At 41.4% G+C, this 26,030-nt stretch overlaps 1 protein-coding gene across 8 annotated transcripts in view; it reads right to left on the reverse strand.

The window, feature by feature from the left end:
- Positions 1–26,030, reverse strand: part of TNS3 (tensin 3) — a 423,008-nt gene that overhangs the window by 198,698 nt on the left and 198,280 nt on the right. For all 8 annotated transcript variants that reach the window (XM_034761310.1, XM_034761305.1, XM_034761304.1 and 5 more), the window contains one exon: positions 11,797–11,835. Coding sequence is in view for 5 of the 8 variants with exons in the window: in XM_034761305.1 (XP_034617196.1) it covers positions 11,797–11,835 (39 nt within the window). In the remaining 3 variants the exon portion in view is untranslated. The remainder of the gene's footprint in view (positions 1–11,796; positions 11,836–26,030) is intronic.

Raw genomic sequence — 26,030 nt, forward strand, 5'->3', positions numbered from 1 at the left:
TCAGCATGTGACCTCTATCAAGACACTGACTAAAGACAGAGAAAGTGGAATAAGGTGGCATTGTTTGAGGGAATCATTTTATGATAACACTGAGTAAAACGGAGCCACCAGTTATACAATAAAGCAGTCATCGCTGAGCCTAGCTAGTCAATATATAATCTGAAGTTAAAATATTAATCCATTCTTAGCTCCCCCAAGTAGAAGGTTAGGAAACTTTTTGCTCACAAACATCTATGTTTATTAAACAAATTTAGACTAGAACAAAACTTGCCTCCAAAGTTAATGCTACAGGGGTTGGTTTTCTTTATTGAAAGACAAGTAGCAGCCCTCCGCAGCGCTGTCATGTTTAACTCTATTTACTGAACATTTATGAGAGTATATTTTGCTGAAGTTAAAAAAAAAACAACACAGAGTATGGCTGATGTATATTTTACAGACTTTATTGGGAAACTGGTAGGCTTAGAGACAGCTTTTCCTCTCCATACTCCAGACACTCTGATCATTCGAAAGTACTTTAAAAGGAGGGCAAAAAATATGCTTAAAAAGCTAAATCCTCCAATTGATGCTGCAGTTCTGCTCTTGTTCTGTACACAGAACTGTCATTGCCAGAAAGGGTACCTCTGCACATGTACTGATTGGAGAATATGCTGTAAAAGCAGAATGAAGAATTTTGCCTGGATCACACATGCTTCTTTTCATTCTGAATGGACCATGGACAGCAAACCAGAGAGCATGTAACTCTATTTGCATGCCCATTAAATGTACATGAAAGTTTCCTGTGGCAAAAGAATACGAATGCCACTAAACAGTCTGAAACAAGTTATTGTTCCATGCATAAAAATGCTTCACACCCCAAATGTTACCATGAAAACGGAAAGGGGGGAGGAAATGCAGTGTGTTTAGTGAATGCATCATATTGTTGGGTTTAGTTTTAGTTATTGCTGCCTTAATTATCTACATTGTAGCATTACAGAAAAGCATCAACTTTCTTCTAGTACTACAACAGTCATATTCCAAATTGAGTCATGATAGGAACTTGAAGCCAACTTAGAAAAAAAGTACAAGCATTATCTGAACAGGAACAATTTTTATGGTGGACCTGGGAAACTACCTTGACAAGCACTGCAACTTTATTCTTCTGTGGTTTAATACAGTTCTATTCATGCCAATATCAAATACAAAAACATTTTGTTAGATGCAATTTTTGTGCAGACACTTTAACTGAAGTGTAGGAAAATTCCTTTTTTGTTATTATAGTTGTTGAAGAACAAAGCACACATATTAAGTCTGATTTTCATTGCATTTTGGATGCACACTAGAATCTTGAATAGGATGCATTAGGACATGAACACATGGAACTTTATAACTGCTATCTTTCATTTTTTATTAAATTCTCTTTGCAATTCTCCATATATTTCTATAGATTTCATGGAACAATATTGACTCCCTCTGGTGGCCAAGGTAATACATGTCTCTAGTGGATATAGACTGCATGACATATTTCAAAGGCACTACACTGAAATCTTATTGGGTTTTTATTTGTAGACCAACAGAGATTTAAGAGCGGCTTCAGGCTAAGAGACTGAAGAGCTCTTTTAGCTCAGGTGGTAGAATCTCATGTTTTTAGATCAAGAGTTCAATGCCTGCTCCCAACAACGTACCTAGGGTATGGCATTACATTTATTAGACACACATCGTTGTTCCAAATAAGGGAGAAAAAAAAAAGCCAAGTTAGAAATGGTTCCACATACAGAAATGGGAAACCTAGGGGGGGAAAGACTGTTAGAAAAAGGTTAAATGATCAAGTCAAAAGTGCCACTATTACTGTGATCTTTGTTCCCTCCTTAATTAATAACTACTGTATGTAGATATATGCATCCCAAAAGAGCGACCACACTTTAATTGTGTCATTTAATTTGAACATCTAATATATCTGGTTTTCTGCTCATCACATCTTTATATTGCTCAATTTATTTTTCTACGTTGACTTTTATGTATGTGTGAGATAGTCTGGATCACATTCACTTCCACACTTACAATAATCAATGACATAATAATACTGATCAATAAACTCAAAAATGTTACCACTTCAGATAAAATACAGTGAGCCCCATGCTTGGAGCTACATCAAAGGGGAGTATGACCTAGGGCCGGCTCCAGGGTTTTGGCCACCCCAAGCAGCCAAAACAAAACAAAACAAACAAAAAAAACCCTGCAATCGCGATCTGCGGCAACAATTCGGTGGGAGGTCCTTCACTCCCAGATGGAGTGAGGGAGCGTCCGCCGAATTGCTGCCGAATATCTGGACCTGCTGCCCCTCTCTGGAGCAGCCGCTCCAAGCACCTGCTTGAGAAGCTGGTGCCTGGAGCCGGCCCTGGTATGACCCCTCTGTGATATGCACTCCTAACACCAAAGAAAGCCTTCCATGGAGGTTTTGGCAATAAGGAATTGATGACGACAAGGCAGGCACTGGAGAGGCAAATCTAAACTCTGTCAGATATCCTCATCCTCATCCCCATTCCCACTCCCCAAACCCTTCAATCAAACCACAGAACGCAGCAACATTACTGCTTGTTCCTTTTCCGTGATGTAGACCTTCCCCTGGTAGGGGATTCCAGGGTCAGCAACACGTTGAACGACTCCTTGGCAACATGGCTCTGGAGAGACTGGTGCTGTCTTGCAGAACAAGAAGACAAAGGCTGGGTACCTGTGCAGAAGTAAGGTACCTTTGCATGGATGCCCTCTGCCTCTAATGGATCACGTAAAATCTGTGAGCACCTCAGGGAATCCACAAACTCAAGTGGTAGAACTCCTCAATTTTTTGGGGTGGAAATGGAGGAAGCAACTCCTCAAACAAAAGAATCAGAATGAAGCTGCAAGTGCAAATACATGGAGTTTCAACTGTCCTATGAGGGTTACGGCCACTTACAAGGGCACTGGACCTAGTATCTGGAGGAGGGTGGGAATACAATACGTCCCTATCAACAATATGGTTAGTTAGACCACTCCTTAGTTCTCTGTGCCTAGGTTTTTGATGGCTCAAAAATTCTCTTACAGAAAAAAAAGAAAAGAAAAAGAAAACGACAACTATAGCATTCAAGGAACGAACAAGCCATAGCTGCTTCAAATTCAGTTCAATCAAAAGAATTTGATACAATTTTCCAGTGACATATTTACTGATTTCAGCTGGAATCCAGCATCACATCTGGCAGAGATGAATAGCTGCTCATTTTCAGTTTTAAGTGCAGCTTGGTCACTGTCATCATACTCCAGAGGATTTGAAGGTCACACCCAATTAAAGAAAGTTAATGATCCCACATCTTCCAGTACTCAGATCCCACTTAGAATGAAATTGGAGAGGCCAATACTTTAGCCGTAATCTGAGGCTATCACCATACAACAAATGGTGCTTCAGTCAAAACGTACGAAGAAAATCTGTTTCAGGGTCGTATTAAAAATGGACAGACTGCAGTCTTTTGGAACGTGGGAATGCTTCTGTATTTTTCATGGGAAGAGATATTTTTAAGTAAATTAAATAGAATGAGGATAAAAAGCCTGGCTGTCATAGCTGTTCAAAAAAGGGAAATGCAGGTGATCTATAATCAGTCAAAAGTTTTGGGAGGCAAATATTCACATAACCACATGGAAAGCTGGGTTAAGAAGTTCTTGGTAGAAACAGCCAAGCTTCCCTTAAACCACAGACACAAAATAAAATTCTCCCTTGGGTTTCTCCCCCTTTCTTCTTTCCCCCTTCCTAGTCTCTGTTTTAACTCCTACATCAGAATATGTTTTCACTCAGAGTAACTTGAGCTGGTTTTGTCACCGTTTTAAAATGTTTCACTTTAGTTTCTCTCTCTCTCTCTGCCTCTCTTCAATACATTTTCTGTTCTCATATGGCTCTTCTCCCCCAATTATTTTTATCTTTCATGTTCTGTGCCTTCTCCTTTCCTTTCTCTGTCTCATTCTCTCCCACTTACTTCCCCAATCCTTTTGGGATGAAACCAGAGTACAGGTTCTGCTCACCATCCAAATGGGGGCAATTATTTTGGAAAGTAAGCCTGAAATCTGAAGGTGCCACCCTTCAAAGATGGACAAACTGGAAGCACAGATAAAGAATTACTTAAGTGAGAAAACCGGGAGAAAACAGAAAGAGAAGGCACCAAAAGAGTTAACTTCCATACAAAAAATAAAGTTCAGTCTGTGGGTAAGTTATAATAAAGCATGCATAGCTGGGTCAGTGCACTCTGAGCTTCCATTATTATAACAACTATTTATTACAGTGATGTCAAAATGGCAACACTGCGAGGTATGTAGAATGTTTTGGCAACTAGCTGAAAAAAAGATGAAGGGTGCAAAAGTCAAGCCACGATTTTCCTGGTAAACATCACTGGTTAACTATGCCTTAAACCTGACAAGCCAAACAGTGATAGGGCCCATTTAACTGATGGAGTCATTTTAAGATGTGAGCGGATGTGCGCCTCAAGGCTCAAGCTTTAAGGCACATTTAGTTAATGCAAGACATGCAACAGGATGTCTGAGGGGCCTCAGAGGTATCAAGTTTTGATTTTTTTTTCTTTTTAAAGATACAGTACCCTGGCAGGCTGTTAGCAAAGGACAACAGAACCACTGCAGGGGAAGGATGACAATTAACTTTCTCAGTGCATCTTTGATTATTTTAAAATACCTCCTAGAATCCAGAAGCGATCTGGAAATAAAATCATTCATTTACTCTGTTTATTTTCTTAGCAATCGGTGAACTGAACAATGCTTGGAGCTTCAAGTAAAACCACGGAATGTTTAAGGGCCAAATTTTCCCTTTCTTTTCCGTTGCACTACAGGCCATATTAGGCAGTACACTCATGTCTTTGGGCTCCAGACCAGACTGACCAATTCTGGAGATGTCTGGGCTGGGTCAAGGGAGCAGAGAGCAGCTCCGTGCTCAGGACATGCCCAGAGCCCCTTGAGATGGCAAGCGGCTCATGCAAATAAGCTCCCTGAGCACCCTCTTCTCCCTCTATCCCTGAACAAGGCTCAGAGAAGCTACAGGCATCAAAGACCCTTTACCACACTGTGCAGGGCAAGGGCGGAAGAAAGAGAACTTCTGTTAGAGGGTAGGATGGTTGGGAAAATGCTAAGGGGCTATGCTGTCACTTATAGGTGGGGCAGAGGGGAGACCCTCAGCCTAACTGAGCCCACTGTCCCTTGCTGATGGATGGATTTATACAATGTACATAGATACTCCCTTTTCTTCCAAGAACAAGACTTTCTGGACACTGATGTCAGCTAGAGAAATTCCTCACTGCCAGAGATGACCAGTGCCTGGCGATAGTGGGGGGGCAGAGTGAAGACAGCTGGCTTCAGCACTGTTACTGAACATGCTCAGTGCGTGTGAACATGCTCAGTAGCCCAAGCAGCAAATCGGGGGGAGGGGGCATGTGACCCTGCATGCCCCCACCCCCACGCATCATCTCTGCTCGTGGCTGAGGCTCGCTGATGAACATGGGAAGGAGCTGTGCTATGGAATGGTAATAACCCCATTCTGAAATAAATTCTTTGACAGAATCAACTTTTCTCTAAACTCCAGAATAACCCTGAACATCTCCTCTGAGCAGGTAACCTACATATCAAACTAACCCCACCTGAACATAAATGCTTTCTTAATTCAGAGTGATATGGACACCAGTGGAGTCTAAATTCCAGCCTCAGTGTTCATCAACTGTTCAGTAACTTCCTTCTGAAGATCATAAGATTTCCTTCAAGCAAGCTGACAAGATGGTTATTAATGACCAGTGTGACCCAGAGGCCCTTTCATGCCAGCTGGCATATGGTTCACTGTTCCGTAAGAGCAACTCTTAACAGGCCTAACAAACTCACTACACCTAGCACACCACTTTCATAAAGAATATCATATGAGGTGTTAAATGAAAGCCATTTCAAACTGGTTATGGATAGTGTCGTAAAATGTATATTCCGAAACTGTGCAACGAGTTGTGTACATATACTGGAAATGTGTTTTTATAGTCTGTATTAAAGCAAAGTTGATAAACAGTTTTCTGCCAGAAAAATTCACCTATCTCCATTCAGATGCAGATTAAGCATTGTAAGCTAGTTCCATGGAAGCTCCACTGACGTGTGAAGTGAACAGGAGGATGGGAAACCAAGGGGGAGACCGGATACTGGAGAGGAAATCACAGAGGGCTGCCCTGTCTCTGGAGGCAGACAATGAACTTTTGGGGAATGTAAGGGGAAGACAAAAAGCAAACCTGTTATTCTGCACCAAGGAGGTAAACAGACAGCACGTTTACATTCATGAAAATGGGATCCCAACTATGCCTTGGTTGGAAACACTGCAAAGGACATTTGGGGTGAGAACTTAGCTTAGATGCTTAGCCCTGTTAAAGTTAAGTTGAGTCTCTAGAAATCATGTTAAGATTTTGTTTTATATGTAACCCTTCTGTTTCCATTATCTTTACTAACAATCTCAATTTTTGATAATAAACTTATGATTGTTTTCACTATAAATATAACTCAGTGCTACGGTATTGTTCAAGAAGCGGATCCTAGGCTGACCCAAACAAGCTGGTGTGTACACTGACCCTTGGCAATAGCAGACCTGGTATTACTATGGGTGTTTAGTGGATAAGGGGCTGAATACTACAGGGGGAAGTCTTCAAAGGGGCACAGGGGCTGGGATACACCTACTGTTAACCTAACAAGGCAAGGAAGGGCTGGCAGAGCCCAAAGGAGATTGTTTGGGTGGCTAACAGGCTTGAGGTGTCAGGGAGCTAGCACCCAATTAAGCACCAGTCAGTCTCCCTCTTGCTGGAGGCAAGGAGTAGAAAGGTGACTTTCAGTCCTGGGCACCCCAAGAACCTTCACAGCCAGACAGGATACCAATTCCTAGACCTGGACATACACAAGAACATACAATAATTCTGTAGCTCAATATATATTCTGACTGTTGTGTCAAAATGGTTCATTTGGTAATACTGCTGATTTCCCTTTACACTAAACACAAGCTCTTCGCAAAGTCAGCACAGAAGACTATCTTATTCCTTGGTATGATTTTGATTTTTAATTTATTTTATTTTCATTGGCATCTTTCTCTCTCTATTCTTTTCTGACTTCTTCCCTGACCAACATTCATTGTCCATAACCTTTAAGCCAATTACTCCCCATCACAGTGCTCTTTCCTAAAAGCAACTGAACAAAACCTCTACATAACAGCTTAACCACTGAGACATTACACTCAGATAAGATTGCACCAGTGCACCAGCACAGCTCAGGTAGGATTTTCAGATCCCTTGCATATTTGGGTGCCAAACTGCCCTCCAAAGACTGGTCCAGAACCCTTGCATTGGGTGAGATGCTGTGCTAAGAGTCTCTAAGAGGTACAGCACAGAACTCACAGCACAGGGAAAGGGGGAGCTATGGTGGCTTTATCCTTTATGCCACCTTTGCACCATCCCAATCCTGAGATGCTCCCAAGGATGGAGAGGCTGGTGGCCTACCTAAATTATGGCTGCCTTGTAGGTCGCAGCACTGCACAGAATTTCTGCAATGCTACATGCTGTGGACCCATTCCCAACACATGCCTCCTAATCCCCTTCTTGTCTATATGCTGGGGATCGCCATGGGGTTCTTAGAAGGCAGTGTCTATGCTGGGGAATCCTCCCCCGGCTACAACTAGGGATTTACTCTGCTCCTTTCCCCCCTGATAAATGGGCCAGAGTAAGGGCAAGGTTCTCACCCATAATGTATATGGCCCTGCATCCTTCTGATTCTTTTTTAATTTTAAATCTTTTTTTATAAAATTCAACTACGTTTAATTTTCAAAATAAACAAACAAATAAAATGAGAGCACTCAAGATCAATTTTAATTCCTACCATCCATTATATAGTGTCCCTAAAAATGTTAGCAAAATCAATTGCATCAAATCTAATCCAATTAAATAAAACACATAAAAGAACAGTTATTATTTTCATTTGACTTGGATTATAAGAGCTATAGTAAAATCTCCCTTTTCAAATCAGAGTAACTGAAATGACAATGTAAAGCAAGTAGTATGTGAACACCTAACAACAGCTGGCTTATATTTCAGCTCCTAAAACTCTGAACAGCTGCAGTGAGTTGATACATGAGGGCCCTGATGTCACTGCTAAGCTTCAAGATGCCTGGTTTATGAGAAATGGGGAGAAAGAGCTTCTTTGGAAATGGACGTTCAGGCTGAAAATACTCAATAAAATTCACATTCGGAAGAAACAAAATGTATGTAAATTTCATTAGCTTCAACAATCTACCTGCCAATATGCCAGTGAGAGTTGAATTACAGTATTCAGTATAAACCACCAGGAGGAATATGCTGGCAACAACTATGTTAGGTTAGATGGATTTAATAATTTATACTATAGCCATGCATTAATAACTTCTATGTGGGAACCAAATGGTTAATCCTGGGGGAATTCTGCACCACTGCGCAATACAGAATTTTGCAGAAATTAATGTTGGTCACGCAGAATTTCCTTTTTTCCCCACCAAAATGGGCTGCAGAGATGTTGGCTGCCACTGGGGGCTGCTGGACCCGGCAGAGCCCAGCTCACAAATAGAAGACAAGGAGGGGAGAAGGAACTGGAGGGTTCCCAGCAGCTTCAGTTCCCAGAATGCCCTGAAGAAGGAAGGAGGAGGCGACTGGATGCAGGGAACTCCGTGCTAGTCCGGGACCCAGCTGGTCTCTGAGTGGGTTCTGGAGAGTAGGTGGTGTGAGTGTCTCGGCTGGGGGCCCCTGCAGGTGGCCCCTGGGGAGTGGAGAGGGGGAGTGAATGTCTGGGCAAAGGGGGGGCATGGCTGGGCTCTGGGAGGAGAAGGGATGCGAGTTTCTGGCACCCCAGCTGGACTCGGGCGGGGACGGGACAGAAAAACAGGAACTGGGTTGTCATAGGGATTTCTTTAACTCTCTACTCCAAGGGGAATTTTTGTGTGTGTCTGTATTGTTAGACATAGTTGCTGACAGGTATTTTAAAATAAATTACCAAAATAATTGAAATTGGTGTGATTATATAGTGTTATTTTGACAACATTTGCAGAATTATGCAGAATTTTAAAATATTGTACCCAGAATTTTTAATTTTTTTGGCACAGAATTCTCCCAGGAGTAAATGGTGTTACTAAAAGCTGCATATCTTGGAATAAATACAGATAAGTTTGTGTTTAAGTGGCAAATCATAAATTGGCAAAACATGGGCTACTACATCCTTTCATTCATTACATCTCAAGTTTAAGATCTCTGTCAAGTGCTCTGAAAATGGGATGCCTAAAAAAAAAATCACTTAAAGCTTGGGATCAGTACATAAAGTAGACAGCTCTGCTCCTCCTAAACAACAGAATTGTTTACCGCATTGGTAAAGCTTGTTTGTGTAGGAAACAGAACTATAAAAGTCTGAAATTGTGGTGCAAAATCCTGCAGGATTTAAGAACCACCACAGACTTCACCACTTTCCATTCCAAGTGCAAGATGCAGATCTTCAACCTTGCCCTCAGTAATAAAAATACATAGTACAACATATGTTAAAAAAAATTCTCCTACAATTTTCTACCAGGGTGTGGGGGAAGAAAGAGAAAGAAAGATAGATAGATGCTGGTCACATCATTTAATGCACTGCTGGAAGATGCTCAGACAATCGTTATGGGTAAGTGTAAGAAACTAAGTAGAAAAAATATGTGTTGTTATCAAATTATCACAACTAAGTTACTGGATAAGATCTTGTTCTGCAAGGTATGTGTTGTAACTATCTTTATTTTTCACTGAGTTCAGTTTCATGTTTGTACCACTAACTGGAGAACTATCTTAGAAGTTGTCCGTTACTTATTTGTATTATGGTAGCACCTAGGGCCCCATCATGCTGGGTGCTGTACAGATTAAAAGAAAGTATCTGACTTGAAGAGTCTACAGTCTAAATAATCCCAGTGAGTGTTCACCTCCCCTAATCCAAATAAAATCGGAATCTTCTACCTGCCTAATACCAGTAACAGTTAGCTTTGTTCCGAGACTGCACTTTTGTGTCCACTTGAAACAGAAGCAGGCTGAGCTGGTATGACAGTTATATAGAGAGGTAACAGAAAGGTGACTGCTTGTAAATCACTTGCCTTAATGTTCAGAGAGACTATAAATTATGAGGGGTGTTTCCCAAATCCTTTCAAGGACTTGCTTTGATGAAATATTTGTCCTAATTAGTTATTTCATACAAACCAACAGACTTCAGGAGTTCTGTCACCTACTTCCCAATACCCTCATCCTTTCATAGAGAAAAAAAGGATGAAAATGAGTTAATATAGGCCATACCTGTACCTATATGGATCGGGAGAATCTAGCAGAGCAAGCCCAATTTGCAATTCAGTGGTAACACACCCCAAAGAGATCAGGAATATTGCTAATAACCAGAACAAATGGAAGAAACTGTGATTAGCCTCATTTGCCTGGACCAGGAGAGTTTTGGATGACAGTGCCATCTCATCCACCTCACATGGGATGGCATAATGAGCAAGGCCCACTATGAAGACGGAAAAAAATCACTTCCGTTAACACTTTACTGTGTGTAATCAAGAGGAGCCAGCTCACATTTAGTCTCCTTCTTCCAAGTCCCATCAATTTGACACACAAAAGTCTGTGCCTAGAATTTTTATTGATTTCAACAGGCCTTACATTAGACCAGGGACTACAGAGAAATGGACTTCCTAAAGATGGCATGGCACCTTTTAGAGGTACCACCTACGGATTAAAGAGCCCCTCATGCCATCACTAGTAAATGTTAAATTGATGATGAATGAGGCACACACAAAAATCAATGGAAAGCCAGGAATTCAGAGAGAGTCTTGATCCCCAACTGCATAGCTGGGGATCCCTGAATCTTATGCCTATATGAGACTTAGGAGCATGCTAAAGTATTCATGTTTTGGCTCTCAACCCTTCAGGTTTGCTCAGCAATTTGAGAAAGGCTCGGAGAACAAATGATGCAAATAGATAAGAAGCACATACACACTCACACAGACTGACATACAGAAACTGACTTCTCATGTAAACCTACATACCCAAGAGCAGTCAGCCCACTGATGCTAGTGATTGGTAATCCATTATACAGATAGTAGTTCAGAAGTAACTCCAGTTCACGTCACATTTTTAACACACACAGCAACAAGGGATTTTTTCCCTTCAAATTTTCCAATTATGCATAAAAATACAAAAGAAAATAGCATCCGGATTCTGCATTCTAGCAACTAAAAGGTAGTCTTATGACGGCGGGTATCATGACAGATGTTCAATAAGACTAATATTATAAGCTATAGATGTAAGGTAGGAAGGGGCTGCTTTTCTATTGCAATACTTTTATCAATTTTTATAGCAATGTTGTGCAGAGTCCCAACACCGTAGCAGGGGATTAGCTCATAAATAAAATTATTGGGCCAAATCTAGAGTTCTCACTCAATTTTTATTAATGCCTTTGGTAACTGACCCAATGAATCATCAGTTCAGTCTTTAACCATTTGACTATAATGAAATAATAATGAATAATGAAGCAGCACTTCTACAATGCTTTTTACCCAATATGGGTAAATATCATTATCAGCATGTTACAGAGGGTTAAACTGAAGCACAGAAGTGAGAAGTGATTTGCCCAACCTTACGCAGCAGGACAGAGGTAGATGATTGTAAGTTGTGTGTGGGGGGGTATGAATACTTCTGCTGGTCCTTTAACTGCACTCTTCCCCTGATTGACATTAGTACTGTCAGATTCACTTACCAGTTCGTAGTTGATTGGCAGGAAGCAGGGTTTCACCACCTGGAATAAAAAGAATAAAATAAAGAAATAAGTTATCTCTCTCTCTTTGAGGGCCCAATCCCATGAGCTTTTGAGTGGCCTCAAATCCAACTGAATGCAGTGCGAGTTGAAAGTGCTCACCAAATCAGGCCCAGAACAAGGAATCTTATTTATCAGTCAATTTTCATATACAGCCTGACTCAGCCAAAGGCAGGAAACACAAATTACACTCTCCTTAATTGCAAAGGAAAGAGATCTAGGTTTGGATCTGCCACAGTGTTCAAAACCAGAAAGTCAGCTTGACCTGAATTGGTACGTCAACTCCACTTACACTGAAGTTTAAACACCTCAGATTAAGGATTCTATGGCCTATATGTGTTATACAAGACTTGTTCAATAATTTAAATACCAAAATGGATGGAAAACCAGGAACAGTGTGACCACATCAGACTATACTATCAGCCATGGGAAACATTTTTTAGTGGCTTTCTATAGCTATATAAAGGCTACTTCTATTACTTATGCCATAAAGCTTCTATTTGGGGGGACACATTATTCCTGATCATCCTCCAACTTTCTGATCTCAGCCAAGGCCCTGGATAAGTGAGAGATGGTGTTGTCTGCATCTGATGTGGGGCTGATATAGATCTGGGTTCATCTTATGCTGGCTACTATTGGAAACAGAATACTGGACTAAATGGCACACGGATCCGCTCCAGTCTGCAAATTCCCACATTCGCTGGCATTTTAGTCCATGCACTTTCACACACTCTCATTGTGGCTTTCATAGATGCTGAACAAAATGGGGGAGAGGATGGATCCTTGTGGCACAGCACAGGAAGAGCTCTAGACGCGGATGAGTATTACATTATTTCCTGAATAACAAATTTACACAGACAGCTCTGCTTTTAATTCTCGGTTTATAATTTTACAACACTATACCTGATTCCTGTGGGAAAGGGGGCAGCATAGGCTGTTGCCTCCCCTCCCACCCACCCCCTGTCAATTTCAGCACAAGGAAAACAAATAATTCATTACCTATGTAAGGTGCATTTGGAGTCAGCATGATACTGATCTGTTCATTCCTGTCCCTGTTAGCAGCAACAGGTAACCAGGATTGATGACTTCACTTATTGCTCAAAAAATGAATGATATGGGTTGCACGGTACATGGCTCATCAGCATTCGACCATAACAGGAGGGGGAAAACAGATCATGGAGAAGCAAACATGCTTCAAAACTGCTACAAACTCCTTCTCTCTCACAAGTCAAGCAATTAGCATCTTCTGCAGAGCACACAGTAATGTATGTTTTGCATGCAAGTATACACAGCTGCCCCTCATTGTTTGAGCTAGCTTGGCAGAGGTGGTCTTTGGGACGAAGAGATTTCACCACAGTTTCATAGAAAGCAAGATTGTATACCATCCATTGTGAATACATGTAGTTGTCTTCTCTGATTCCCTTTTCCTCAGCTATTGGGATATTATCCACTGTGGGGAGAGGGCTACACTCTTGGAGTTTTACGGGTTCATCTTGTGATGAATAGGCTGAGCAGATAAAATATGTTAGCTCATCATTTAGCATCAATATCCACTCCCCACCTTGTGATTCTCCAGGGTGCAGGTGCAGGCACATCCCGTCAATGGGGAGAGAGTGTGGAAAATCTTGGGAAAAGCCTGACCCAGGAAGCAAACTTGTCCTCTTTCTCTGGGAAAGCTGAGGTCTGAGCAAGACAAGCTGCAGAGGCTGTGACACAAGTTGAGAACAGAGCAGGGGAGCTGGAGGGCTGATGGAAGAGCTGCATCATGAGGTAGGAGCCACATGGGCTTGTCTGCATGGTGAGCGAAGGGCAGAGCAGGGAAGCAGGATGGAAGCTGCATGCAGAGTGGGAACCCTACCAAGGGAGGAAAAGGTGAAGAGCCACATGTGGAGCAGGCTGTGCGTAGCAAACATTACATCTGGATACCGGTCTATGCAGGAAGCAGCAAGCGACAGAGTATAGAGGAGCCTGAAGAGACTCAGGGACACAGAACCAGCAGCTAGCTCAGTTTCTTAAAAGGACAGAAACCAGAAGGTTACTCCAGACAAAGAACCAGAGTCACTGGGGGAGTGGTCAGTATGTTCTATCCAGGTGTTAGCCCTTTCTTCTGCGTCTATTATCCTTGTAAATAACAATTATATATAGGCAGAGACTGCAGGGGACCTTACGCCTATCTGGAGCCACATGCTATCAGGAGCTGCTCAGGAAGTACTGCTGGACAGGGGAGGCAGGCCTCTATAATTTTTGGTGGTCCCCAAAACGGATCCAAGACTGCTCCCCCACACCTGCCTAAGGCTCTGGGAGGGAGTTTGGGTGTGGGGTGCAGGCTCTGGGCTGGGGCAGAGGGTTGGGGTGCAGAAGAGGGTGAGGGGTGCAGCGCTTACCTCAGGCAGCTCCTGAAAGCAACCCGCACACCCCTCTGGAAGCGGCTCCTAGGCGGGGGTTGGACGGGGGGTCCCCACGCGCCGCTGCCTGCAGGCACTGCCCCCACAGCTCCTATTGGCCGCAGTTCCCAGTCAATGGGAGCTGTGGAGTCGGCGCTCAGGGCGGGGGCAATGCGCGGAGACCCCGTTCCCCCCTCAGGGGCCATAGGGCCGTTCCGGCTGCTTCCAAGAGTGGTGCAAAGTGAAGCTGGGCAGGAAGCCACCTTAGCCCCACTGCACTGCCAGGGGCCCCTGGGCCCTTTTAAATCACCTGGGCATGGCAGGCAGGGTCAGGAGATGCTTCAGGTGAGGCATGCGGGAGCGGCGGGTGGCAGGCGGGGCCAGGGGAGAGACCCGGCCCCGAACATTAGTGGAGCACCTGAAGCAGCAAAGAGACTATGCAGAGGGGCACCCAATGAGACATACGATATATTGATCCTGGCCTGGAAATCTGTGAGTTACTTATTTGCCTTTAATAGACTCTCAGACTTTCAGGCCAGAAGGGACCATTCATGATCATCTAGTCTGAACTCCTGCACACTGCAGGTCATAAAACCTTGCCCACCCACTCCTGTAATAGACCCATAATCTGTCGCTGAGTTACTGAAGTCATCAAATCATGATTTAAAGTCATCAAGTCACAGAGAATCCACCCTTTACACTAGTTTAAACTTACAAGTGACCCACATTCTATGCTGCAGGGAAAGGCAAAAAAACCCCAGGGTCTCTGCCAATCTGACTCAGAGGAAAATTCCTGACCATCATATTTGGGGTCGGGAAGTTGAACCCTGAGCATTATGGCAAGACCCAGCAGCCAGACACCTGGGAAAGAATTCTATGTACTAATTCGGAGCCCTCCCCATCTAGTGTCTCATCACCAGCCACTGAGGATATTTGCTACTAGCAGTTGCAGATCGGCTACATGCCATCATAGAATCATAGAATCATAGAATATCAGAGTTGGAAGGGACCTCAAGAGGTCATCTAGTCCAACCCCCTGCTCAAAGCAGGACCAATTCCCAGCTAAATCATCCCAGCCAGGGCTTTGTCAAGCCGGGCCTTAAAAACCTCCAAGGAAGGAGACTCCACCACCTCCCTAGGTAACGCATTCCAGTGTTTCACCACCCTCCTAGTGAAATAGTTTTTCCTGATATCCAACCTGGACCTCCCCCACCGCAACTTGAGACCATTGCTCCTTGTTCTGTCATCTGCCACCACTGAGAACAGCCGAGCTCCATCCTCTTTGGAACCCCCCTTCAGGTAGTTGAAGGCTGCTATCAAATCCCCCCTCATTCTTCTCTTCTGGAGACTAAACAATCCCAGTTCTCTCAGCCTCTCCTCATAAGTCATGTGCTCCAGACCCCTAATCATTTTTGTTGCCCTCCGCTGGACTCTTTCCAATTTTTCCACATCCTTCTTGTAGTGTGGGGCCCAAAACTGGACACAGTATTCCAGATCGTAGGCAGTCTCATCATATCATCCCCTACGTAAACTTACCACGTACAGTCTTGAAGTCAATTAGATTTTTTGCCTCTCTGCTCCCCTTGGAAGGCTGTTCCAGAACTTCACTCCTCTGATGGTTAGAAACCTTCATCTAATTTCAAGCCTAAATTTGTTGATGGCCAGTTTATATCCATTTGTTCCTGTGTCAACATTGATGCTTAACTTAAATAACTCCTCTCCCTCCCTGGTATTTATCCCTCTGATGAATTTAGAGAGCAATCATATCTCCCTTCAATCTTTGTTTGGTTAGGCTACACAAGCCAAGCTATTTGAGTTTCCTCTCATCAGGTAGGTTTTCCATTCCCCAGATCATCTTAGTAGCCCTTCTCCGCACCTGTTCCAGTTTGAATTAATCTTTCTCAACATGAGAAACCAGAATTGCACACAGTATTCCAGATGAGGTCTCACCAGTGCCGTGTATAATATTAACACTTCCCTCTCTCTATTGGAAATACCTCGCATGATGCATCTTAGGACTGCATTAGCCTTTTTCATGGCTGTATCACATTGGCGGTTCATAGTCATCCTGTGATCAACAAATACAGGTCTTTCTCTTCCTCTGTCACTTCCCAAGTGATACATCCGCAGCTTATAGAAAAAATTCTTGTTGTTAGTCCCTAAGTGAATGACCCTGCACTTTGAACTATTAAATTTCATCCCATTTCTCCAGTTTTCAAGGTCATCCAGATCGTCTTGTATAATATTAAGGTCCATTCTGAGGAGCCCGAACTCTCTATTGGAGTGCCCCCAGAGGCCACCTGAAGTGTTGCACCTTGAAGCCTCCGTACCTAGAACATTTACTTTGCCAGCTCTAGTAAAATACCCTTTCACTTAGCCATGTAACTTAGTGCTCACTGGCATCTACCTGTGCTAGCGCTGCTAGGGCCTCACAGCTGAAGCACCTACACCATTTGCCTTTGAGTCGTGAGACAACTGGCGCCCTGCCGAGTACCATAAGACACCTAGTGTACCACAGCACTGTGCAGCCATATTCATCACAATCTTTTAAAAAGCAAGACTCAATTTATGCAACATTGTAACCAGCAGAAATGAAGAGGTTGTCAAGTCCTATGCACACTGGATGGTGAACAACACAGGTAGAAAGAAGCAGAGTTGACTACATCCAACAAAACCCACTCAGGTCTCTTAACTCCTGTAAAGCTTCCATCCTAGAATATTTTTTTCTCCCTCAATGTGGAAATGGATGGTGTTTTCCTGGATAGCTGAGCCTTTGCTTGGGAAAGAGGGGTTCTCAAACTTTCCCATACCAGGAACCCCTGCTAAAGCTGAAAAAGTCTCAGGACCGCCCCCACCCACCATCCCCAACTCTCCCAAGCTAGCTCCAAGGAAATGGACGCTGGCTCTCCCCACCTGAAGCCTGTCTGTGACCCCTGAGTTTGACAGTCTATGGACTAAGTTATATGCATACACACATTTTTTGCTGCAGATTTCATCATTGCTGCTGCTGACTTTTGCTAATCGTCTCTGTCCAACTGAGCAAGCATATTAAACAGATGGAAGATGTTAATATCAGAGGGGTAGCCGTGTTAGTCTGAATCTGTAAAAAGCAACAGAGGGTCCTGTGGCACCTTTGAGACTAACAGAAGTATTGGGAGCATAAGCTTTCGTGGGTAAGAACCTCACTTCTTCAGATGCAAGACATCTGCATCTGAAGAAGTGAGGTTCTTACCCACGAAAGCTTATGCTTCCAATACTTCTGTTAGTCTCAAAGGTGCCACAGGACCCNTTGGTCTCAAAACTGATCCATGAGGAACTCCACTAGTAACCTCCCTCCAGCCTGACAGTTTACCTTTCAGTATGACCCATTGTAGTCTCCCCTTTAACCAGTTCCTTATCCACCTTTCAATTTTCATATTGAGACCCATCTTGTCCAATTTAGCTAATAATTCCCCATGTGGAACCGTATCAAATGCCTTACTGAAATCGAGGTACATTAGATCCACTGCAAAAAGCAACAGAGGGTCCTGTGGCACCTTTGAGACTAACAGAAGTACTGGGAGCATAAGCTTTCGTGGGTAAGAACCTCACTTCTTCAGATGCAGATGTCTTGCATCTGAAGAAGTGAGGTTCTTACCCACGAAAGCTTATGCTTCCAATACTTCTGTTAGTCTCAAAGGTGCCACAGGACCCTCTGTTGCTTTTTGGAAGATGTTAATAAACTGTTGTGATTAAGATTCCAGTTGTTTGAAGTGAAGACAGCTTCTGCCTCCCTGACCTTCTGCCTGACATAGGCACATACAATTTTATGTAACGTCTTCCCTCAAAGCAGCCAGAGCTCTGCAAAAGTGAAAGGGTTTAATCACTTCTTTTACAGCCACAGCTGCACTGGGGTGAAGTGAATAGTTGCATTGCATGAGTGATGATGGCTGGAAGCCTTTCCCTACAGATTCCAGGAGCTGTCATATTGCCTCCAAGTGTGCTGGAGAAAATGAACTCCCTGAGGATCCTGTCTAGGGGATCCATCCCCCTCCCACCAGTCCCCAAATCAACCCTCCAGCCACCAAATGGCACTCAAGGGGCGGAACCCTGCCTGTAAGGAATTGATCTCTCTTAAAAGAGCAGAGTCTACCTGCATGTCTGGAGAGCAGGAGACTGTATTACGGCTGCCAACTATGTTGCAGCAACGTGGGGAAGGGGCTCCCTGTATTGTTTTCCCCTCTCATTCCCTTGTGCAGTTGTGCTACAGCAGCCAAAATTTGGTCCAAAGCATGCCCATTTTTTCTAGGCTTCTGTAAGCTTGCACTTTTAAAGGGACACTCTCAATAAAAAAAATCAGACTTCTATCTACATTTGTGTTTTAGCAATTATAGTAAAGGTTATACTTAAAAAGAAAATAGGGAAACATTTTTTTTCCAGTTTGTCTACTTTGCCCACTTCACAGCACTTTATAAAGAGTCAATTTCCCTTGCATTTTATGTGGGTCTTTCAGCCGCAGTAGGAGAGTGAAAAACAGGAATATGTGATTGTAAAAGCACACAAAGTTGCAGGGGGACTTAGAAGTAGGTGTCGTACCTAAAACTAATTTTAACTAACTTATATTTAAAATGGACCAAATTTACTCAAGTTGGCGGTGTCCCTTTAATCTCTATTATTAAATGCAATATTTTTCACACCACTTCAATGCTCAAAATATCTGAAAAACTTTCTCAGTATCATGATTAATGTTATATTAGTTACAAAGTCAGTGTGGCCTGGTGGACAGGGTGGGAGACTCTCGAAATCTGAGTTCAATTTCCAGCTCTGCCACTGGTTTGCCAGGTGATCTCCCTTTACTTCAGTTTCCCCATCTGTAAAATGGGGATAATGGTACTGATCTCCTTTGTAAAATACTTAGAGATCTATGGATGAAAAGTGCTATGTTAAGATTATTGTTATAGTACAGACTGTGTTGTAATTTCATATTTCCAAATAACAGAGAAATAACTTCATACAGGAGAAAGAATGTATGTGTATTCCCAACTAAAAAGTGTTAAATTTTCCATTGAGTGATACATTTATAAAGAGAGTGCTTGCTTTAAAGTTTGTCTATGACTTTACAAAATGATACCTATCTACAGAAGAACACAGCCTGGTTTTATTCTCTTCACTATACACGCAACTCAATTTTTTTCAACTATAGTGCTAGAAAGCAAAGTTGCAGGGTCACTTTATTCAAATCTAATATTACTGCAGTGCTGGCAACTGCAGGATCACTATCATATTCAACTGTTTCATACATTACTCATCCCCTATTATATTCTCTAGTGTAAGTGGATATAAGCCCTAAAAGAATTTTCCTGATCACTCCAGAAGTTACATTTACTGGTAGCTATAAGGCTGCCTAGTAATATACCCCTGCAAGTTAGAGTCACTCACTTGTCTACTTCTTCTAGTGTGTTTATTGCACAAAAAAAGAACATTAAATAATCATTTATAAAATATCATACTTCAATATTTACACAATGTTTTCCAATATCTATACATTTACAGTAATTATTATGCAACAATACTATAAAAATGCTTAGGTTAACTTTTCAAAACTAGGCACCTGCTCTGTGCCTGCAAAATATATGCACATGCACCTAGACATATAACCACACCCACAACATATGCAAATTGCACATGCAAAAAATTGTGTGTAAACTACATGTTTTTGCATGCAGAATGCATAGTTTGTAGGCACAATTCCCTGCTTGGGCAAGTGCACATTTACTGTGGATACAAAAGGCCCCAAAATTAAGGAAAAGTTTAACAACTTTTATTTATAGACTTAACTTAAATATTATTGAATTCAATGGAATTTAAGCATGTGCTTAAAGTTAAACACATATTTAAGTGCTTTCCTGAGAAATAATGTCTTCCTGAGTCACAGCCTTAGTTTTGAGAAGTCTTGCATTGATACTCACAATATATTTAACAAAGAATTAATTTAACAACAAATTCTGACTCCAGTAATTATTTACATTTCCTGAGAAACCTCGGGTAAGTGTTTCTTTATCTCAGAGCCACGTAACAGCGTGCAATCAGTAACCAGCCATCACTTGAGATGACAAATATATTAACTTAAAAAAGCCGATAACACGAAATTTGTTGGCTTTCTAACAGTGCACATACAAAGGAAAAAATACATTACCGCTTGCTTTAAGAGCTGTACTGTAGTGCCCCCCTCTGTCATATTACATCACCTGCTTGGACATCCGATGTTTGCATTCTACCATTACCTTTTATACAGTGCACCATCCCACCTGTACTCTATTTTGATCTTTTTAAAATTTGTGGCAGTGCCTCCTTCTACAAGACTTCTAAGACCAACAGCCCTCTACAAAAAGTGAGCCAGACAACTCCAGAGCTAGGTTTCAAAGCTTCAACCTCCAATATCATTCAGTGCTCTCCTTGAAAAGCTGCACACCTTACTTGTTTAGTTATATTGCAGCATTCACTCTGAAGAGCAGCTACCACCCAAGTAAATTATCGATATAAGCTATACAATTTTACAGTAGATGTGGGATGACTGCAACAGAGCCCTATTCATTGTGTATAAACGTCAATGCACAATATAGACAAAATTTCTTGTTCAAGTAAAGCACTTTGACCTGCTAAGAGGCAGTATGTTTCAGTACATTAGTAATTGTTTTTAAAGGCTGGTAGGCAGAGTGAAAGGAATGAAAAATATAGGGCTCTGATAGTGCTATGTCTAGTAAAGCTTACAGAATTACAGTGATGTCAGAAGAGCCTGCTGACTTTTTGCTGAAATGACAGCAAACAAAGACTAGATTTGGCGAGAATTAATGGAATTGTTTTAAAACCTTTATTTATTTATTAACAGCTCTAGATGCACATTAATTTTTTTTTGCTTGGAGTTTATTATTGACGCACATTCCTTGAAAAAAGCACTTTGATAAAATGACCGAAAGGCTGTGTGATTTCACTTCAGTGTCTGACGATAACGGTATCGTCTGCTAAAATACTGCTATTTGTCTGTGACTACATTTTCAAAACCAGGACATTTTGTGGTGCCATTTTTAGGATCCCTAAATAAGCATTAAACAACAAAAGTACATCTTGTAATAAATGTGTACTACTACCAACTTCTAACTGAAACACATCCATATTTCTCAGAATGAAGGGTTTATTTCAGTAGCTTAGGGCAGGTCTTCACTACCCACTAGATCGGTGGGTAGTGATCGATCTATGGGATGTCGATTTATTGCGACTAGTGTAGACGTGATAAAAATCAATCCCCGATCGCACTCCCCGTCGACTCCGGAACTCCAGGTCGTGAGAGGCGGAAGTGGAGTCGACGGGGGAGCAGCAGCGGTCGACTTGCCACCATCCTCCCGGCCAGGTAAGTTGACCTAAGATACGCCGACTTCAGCTACACTATTCGCGTAGCTGAAGTTGTGTATCTTAGGTAGACCGCCCCGCTAGTGTAGACCTGGGCTTAGTGTTCTAAATGAGTTTACCAGGAAACACAATGGCCAATAGATACTACACACATGAAACTTTTCCCTCCCAAATACTTCACACTTAACACTCATTCTATTGGACTGTTTATTCATGGTACACACAGCAAATGCTAGTCAGTATAGCAATACTGAACAAACAATTTCTAGTTTATATATATATTAGGGCTGTCAAGCAATTAAAAAATTAATCACGATTAATCACATGATTAAAAAAATTAATCGTGATCAAACGCGCTGTTAAACAATAGAATACCATTTATTTAAATATTTTTGGATGCCTTCTACATTTTTAAACATACTGATTTCAATTACAACACTGAATACAAAGTGTTCAGTGCTCACTTTATATTTATTTTTATTACAAATATTTGCACTGTAAAAAGCAAAAGAAATAGTATTTTTCAATTCACCTAATACAAGTACTGTAGTGCAATCTTTTTATCAGGAAAGTTGAACTTACAAATGTACAATTGTGTACAAATAATAACTGCATTCAAAAATAAAACAATGTAAAACGTTAGTGGCTCAGTCCTACTTCAGCCAATCGCTCAGACAAACAAGTTTGGTTACAATTTGCAGGAGATAATGCTGCCTGTTTCTTGTTTACAATGTCACCTGAAAGTGAGAACAGGCGTTCACACTGCACTGTTGTAGCCGGTGTTGCAAGATATTTACATGTCAGATGAGGTAAAGAGTCATATGTCCCTTCATGCTTCAACCACCATTCCAGAGGACATGTTCCAGAGGACATAGAATCATAGAATCATAGAATATCAGGGTTGGAAGGGACATCAGGAGGTCATCTAGTCCAACCCCCTGCTCAAAGTAGGACCAATTCCCAACTAAATCATCCCAGCCAGGGCTTTGTCAAGCCTGACCTTAAAAACCTCTAAGGAAGGAGATTCATGATCCAAAGCAGAGCAGATCAATGAATGTTCATTTTCATCATCTGAGTCAGATGCCACCAGCAGAAGGCTGACTTTCTTTTTTGGTGGTTCGGGTTCTGTAGTTTCCATATTGGAGTGTTGCTCCGTTAAGACTTCTGAAAGCATGCTCCACACCTCATCCCACTCAGATTTTAGGCAGTGCTTCAGATTCTTAAACCTTGTATCGAGTGCTGTGGTTATTTATTTTTAGGAATCTCACATAGTACCTTCTTTGCATTTTGTCAAATCTGCTGTGGAAGTGTTCTTAAAATGAACATGTGCAGGGTCATCATCCGAGACTGCCTATAACATGAAATATATAGCAGAATGCGGGTAAAACAGAGCAGAGACATACAATTCTCCCACAAGGAGTTCAGTCACAAATTTAATTAATGCATTATTTTTTTAACGAGCATCATCAGCATGGAAGCATATCCTCTGGAATGGTGGCCAAAGTTTGAAGGGGCATATGAATGTTTAGCATATCTGGCACGTAAATACCTTGCAACACCAGCTACAAAAGTGCCATGTGAATGCCTGTCCTCACTTTGAGGTGACATTGTAAATAAGAAGCAGGCAGCATTATCTTCCATAAATGTAAACAAACTTGTTTGTCTTAACAATAGGCTGAACAAGAAGTAGGACTCAGTGGACTTGTAGGCTCTAAAGTTTTATGTTGTTTTGTTCTTGAGTGCAGTTATGTGACAACAAAAATCTACATTTGTGAGTTACACTTTCACGATAAAGAGTTGGCATTACAGTTCTTGTATGAGATGAATTGAAAAATACTATTTCTTTTGTTCATAATTTATACTGTGCAAATATTTGTAATAAAAATAATAATATAAAGTGAGCACTGTACACTTTGTATTCTGTGTTGTAATGGAAATCAATATATTTGAAAATGTAGAAAAACATCCACACATATTTAATACATTTCAGTTGGTATTCTATTGTTCAACAGTGTGATTAATTCATTTTTTAAATCACGATTAATTTTTTGAGTTAATTATGTAAGTTAACTGCGATTAATTTACACTCACACATATATAAACCCAAACATTTTGACTGATGAAATAAATAAAAATTGAGATATTTCAGAAGTCCCCAAAGGAGTTACTAGGAGAGCACATGCAAAAAAAGCCTGTCCAAGTACAATCTGGACCTATGGTCACTTCAGCTATTTGTCACTTCCTATGAAAATTCTCCTCAGCAAATTATAATTTTTAAAGGGAATTTTCCAAACCAAATTAGTGTATGGAAATTTTAAGCATACTAAACTCTCAAGATCATAAAAGAAATTCAGTTTATTTTACAAAATTAAAATTAGGCTAAAACAGATGTAACATGTCTGGATTCATGACTGTTTCTGTAAAAACCAGGAAAGGTTTACGTATTTATTCATTTTACAGCTCCTTCAAAGAACTATTAGAAACCAAAACATGTTAGAATGGCCTTCAAATAAATGAAGTCTCATACATTGCATTTTGTGATGCCTAATTCTATAGTAAATTGGCTAAGGGAAAGAATGAGGAAATACAGCCAGAAACTCTTGAGTTCTAAACCCAGCTCTGACAGAGATTTTTTCTGTTGTCTTATTAAATTCTCTGCTTCAGAGTTTTCTGTCTGATAAAATGAGGATAATACTATGCTTACCTACCTCAGAGAGGTGTCATGAAGGATTAGTTAATGTTTACAGAACTCTTTGAAAGTAGAAAGCGCTGCCACATATAGGCATTGAGCATTATGATGTCTAAGCCATGAGCCTGTTCCTACATTCCTGACACAAGCAAAACTCCTTGTTGCCTCATTTGGGATTACAGAGCAGGGCCCTACGTTAGCACCTTAAAAGGAAAGTTACATTCCTTCAGAAGACATTTTATACTTCAGTGCATTTAAACACACACAAACTCCTGTGCACAAAACACCCATAAGGCAATAGAAAGAATTGTTTAATATGAAATCATTGGAACTGCTGGAAGAGAGACCCTCACTAACAACCTGGAATGCGTCTATTCTAAGAAATAAAAATGTATTGTTCACATTTCTCTGCCACCTGGAAGCTTGGCTTTTCTCTCCACAGTGTCTTGTTTGATTTGGCAAGGTCACACACTTGACCTATATTGAGAAACCCCCCCAAAAAACTGTGAACATGTCAGCTTGCAAAAGGAAAGAAAAAAGTTTCTTGTTACATAAATCAAAGTCCACCTACAATTCTCTCAAGAGGCATGCACAGGGGGAGACATTTGGTACCTAGCTCCATATGGTGCATTTGAAAAGAATAAAAGAGAAGGAACTCTTCAGAGCTACCAAAACCTATAGGGGTTCCTGGATGCAGTAATGGAGGAGCTCTCCAGTTAATCAGAGACAGGTAATGACAGATCAGCATTTTCTATGTCAGCTAGCTCTCGAACTCAGATAATTGGCTATGCCCCAAAAGAGTCCAGAAGCAAAGAAATATTTACAAGAACCTAAAATGGAATCTTGGGAGAGCATACAGTGATTAGAGCCGTAACAGGGTCCAGGACCCTTATATTTTTCTTGACTCTCCCACTAACCTGTGTGACCTGGGGCAAGAGACTAATCCTATCTGTGACTTAGTTTGCCCATCTGAGTGAGGGGTATACTACTATTACACCCAAAAAGAGCTTTGGGAGGCTTAATTAATGCAAGATTTGTAAAGGTTTGAGATGCTTGGGCAAAACATGTTATATAAATGCAAATTTTTATTCAGAATATCTTGGGTTTTGTTGGATTTTTTTCTTCAAAAGAGTGAAAACAAAAAACGAAATCCACTTTTTTGTCAATTGTATTTACTTTTATTGAGAGCCTCCACTTCTGCGTCCTTTGTATCAGGTCTGACCTCTTAAAGCTTAATTAGGTACACATTCCACAGTGAACTCTGTTATCCTTTTAGGATTACAGACCTATTTATTTTGGTATAATCCCCATGAGAAAACATGCTTCATTTACAAAGTCAAACAGATCTTACACACTACCAGAAGGGGCTCTGGAAAGAAGGAGGGAAATGGTTCCATGGAAGTTTTCCTCCCTCAAGGGAATAAAATACAAGTACACACTGAATTTTCTTGAGAGAAAACAAACCAGATGTACATCGGACCTGTCTTATCTCAGGATTTTAGCCTGACACTCAGACTTTGGGGAGATTTCCCAGGCTTTCAGGTCTACTTCCAAAATCTCAGTACTTTTGTTGCTACAATATCAGTGAGGGACATCAATGCCACAACTGCCATTGCTGCAGTGGGCACAACTATGAAAGTGGCATCAAAAGAATTTAAGGAGGAATCAGTCCTGCCATGATAGACCGCAGTGAAAATAGTTTTTGGAACCTGGACCCT

Source organism: Trachemys scripta, chromosome 2 (assembly GCF_013100865.1).
Source record: "Trachemys scripta elegans isolate TJP31775 chromosome 2, CAS_Tse_1.0, whole genome shotgun sequence".
In the NCBI taxonomy this organism is placed as follows: Eukaryota; Metazoa; Chordata; order Testudines; family Emydidae; genus Trachemys; species Trachemys scripta.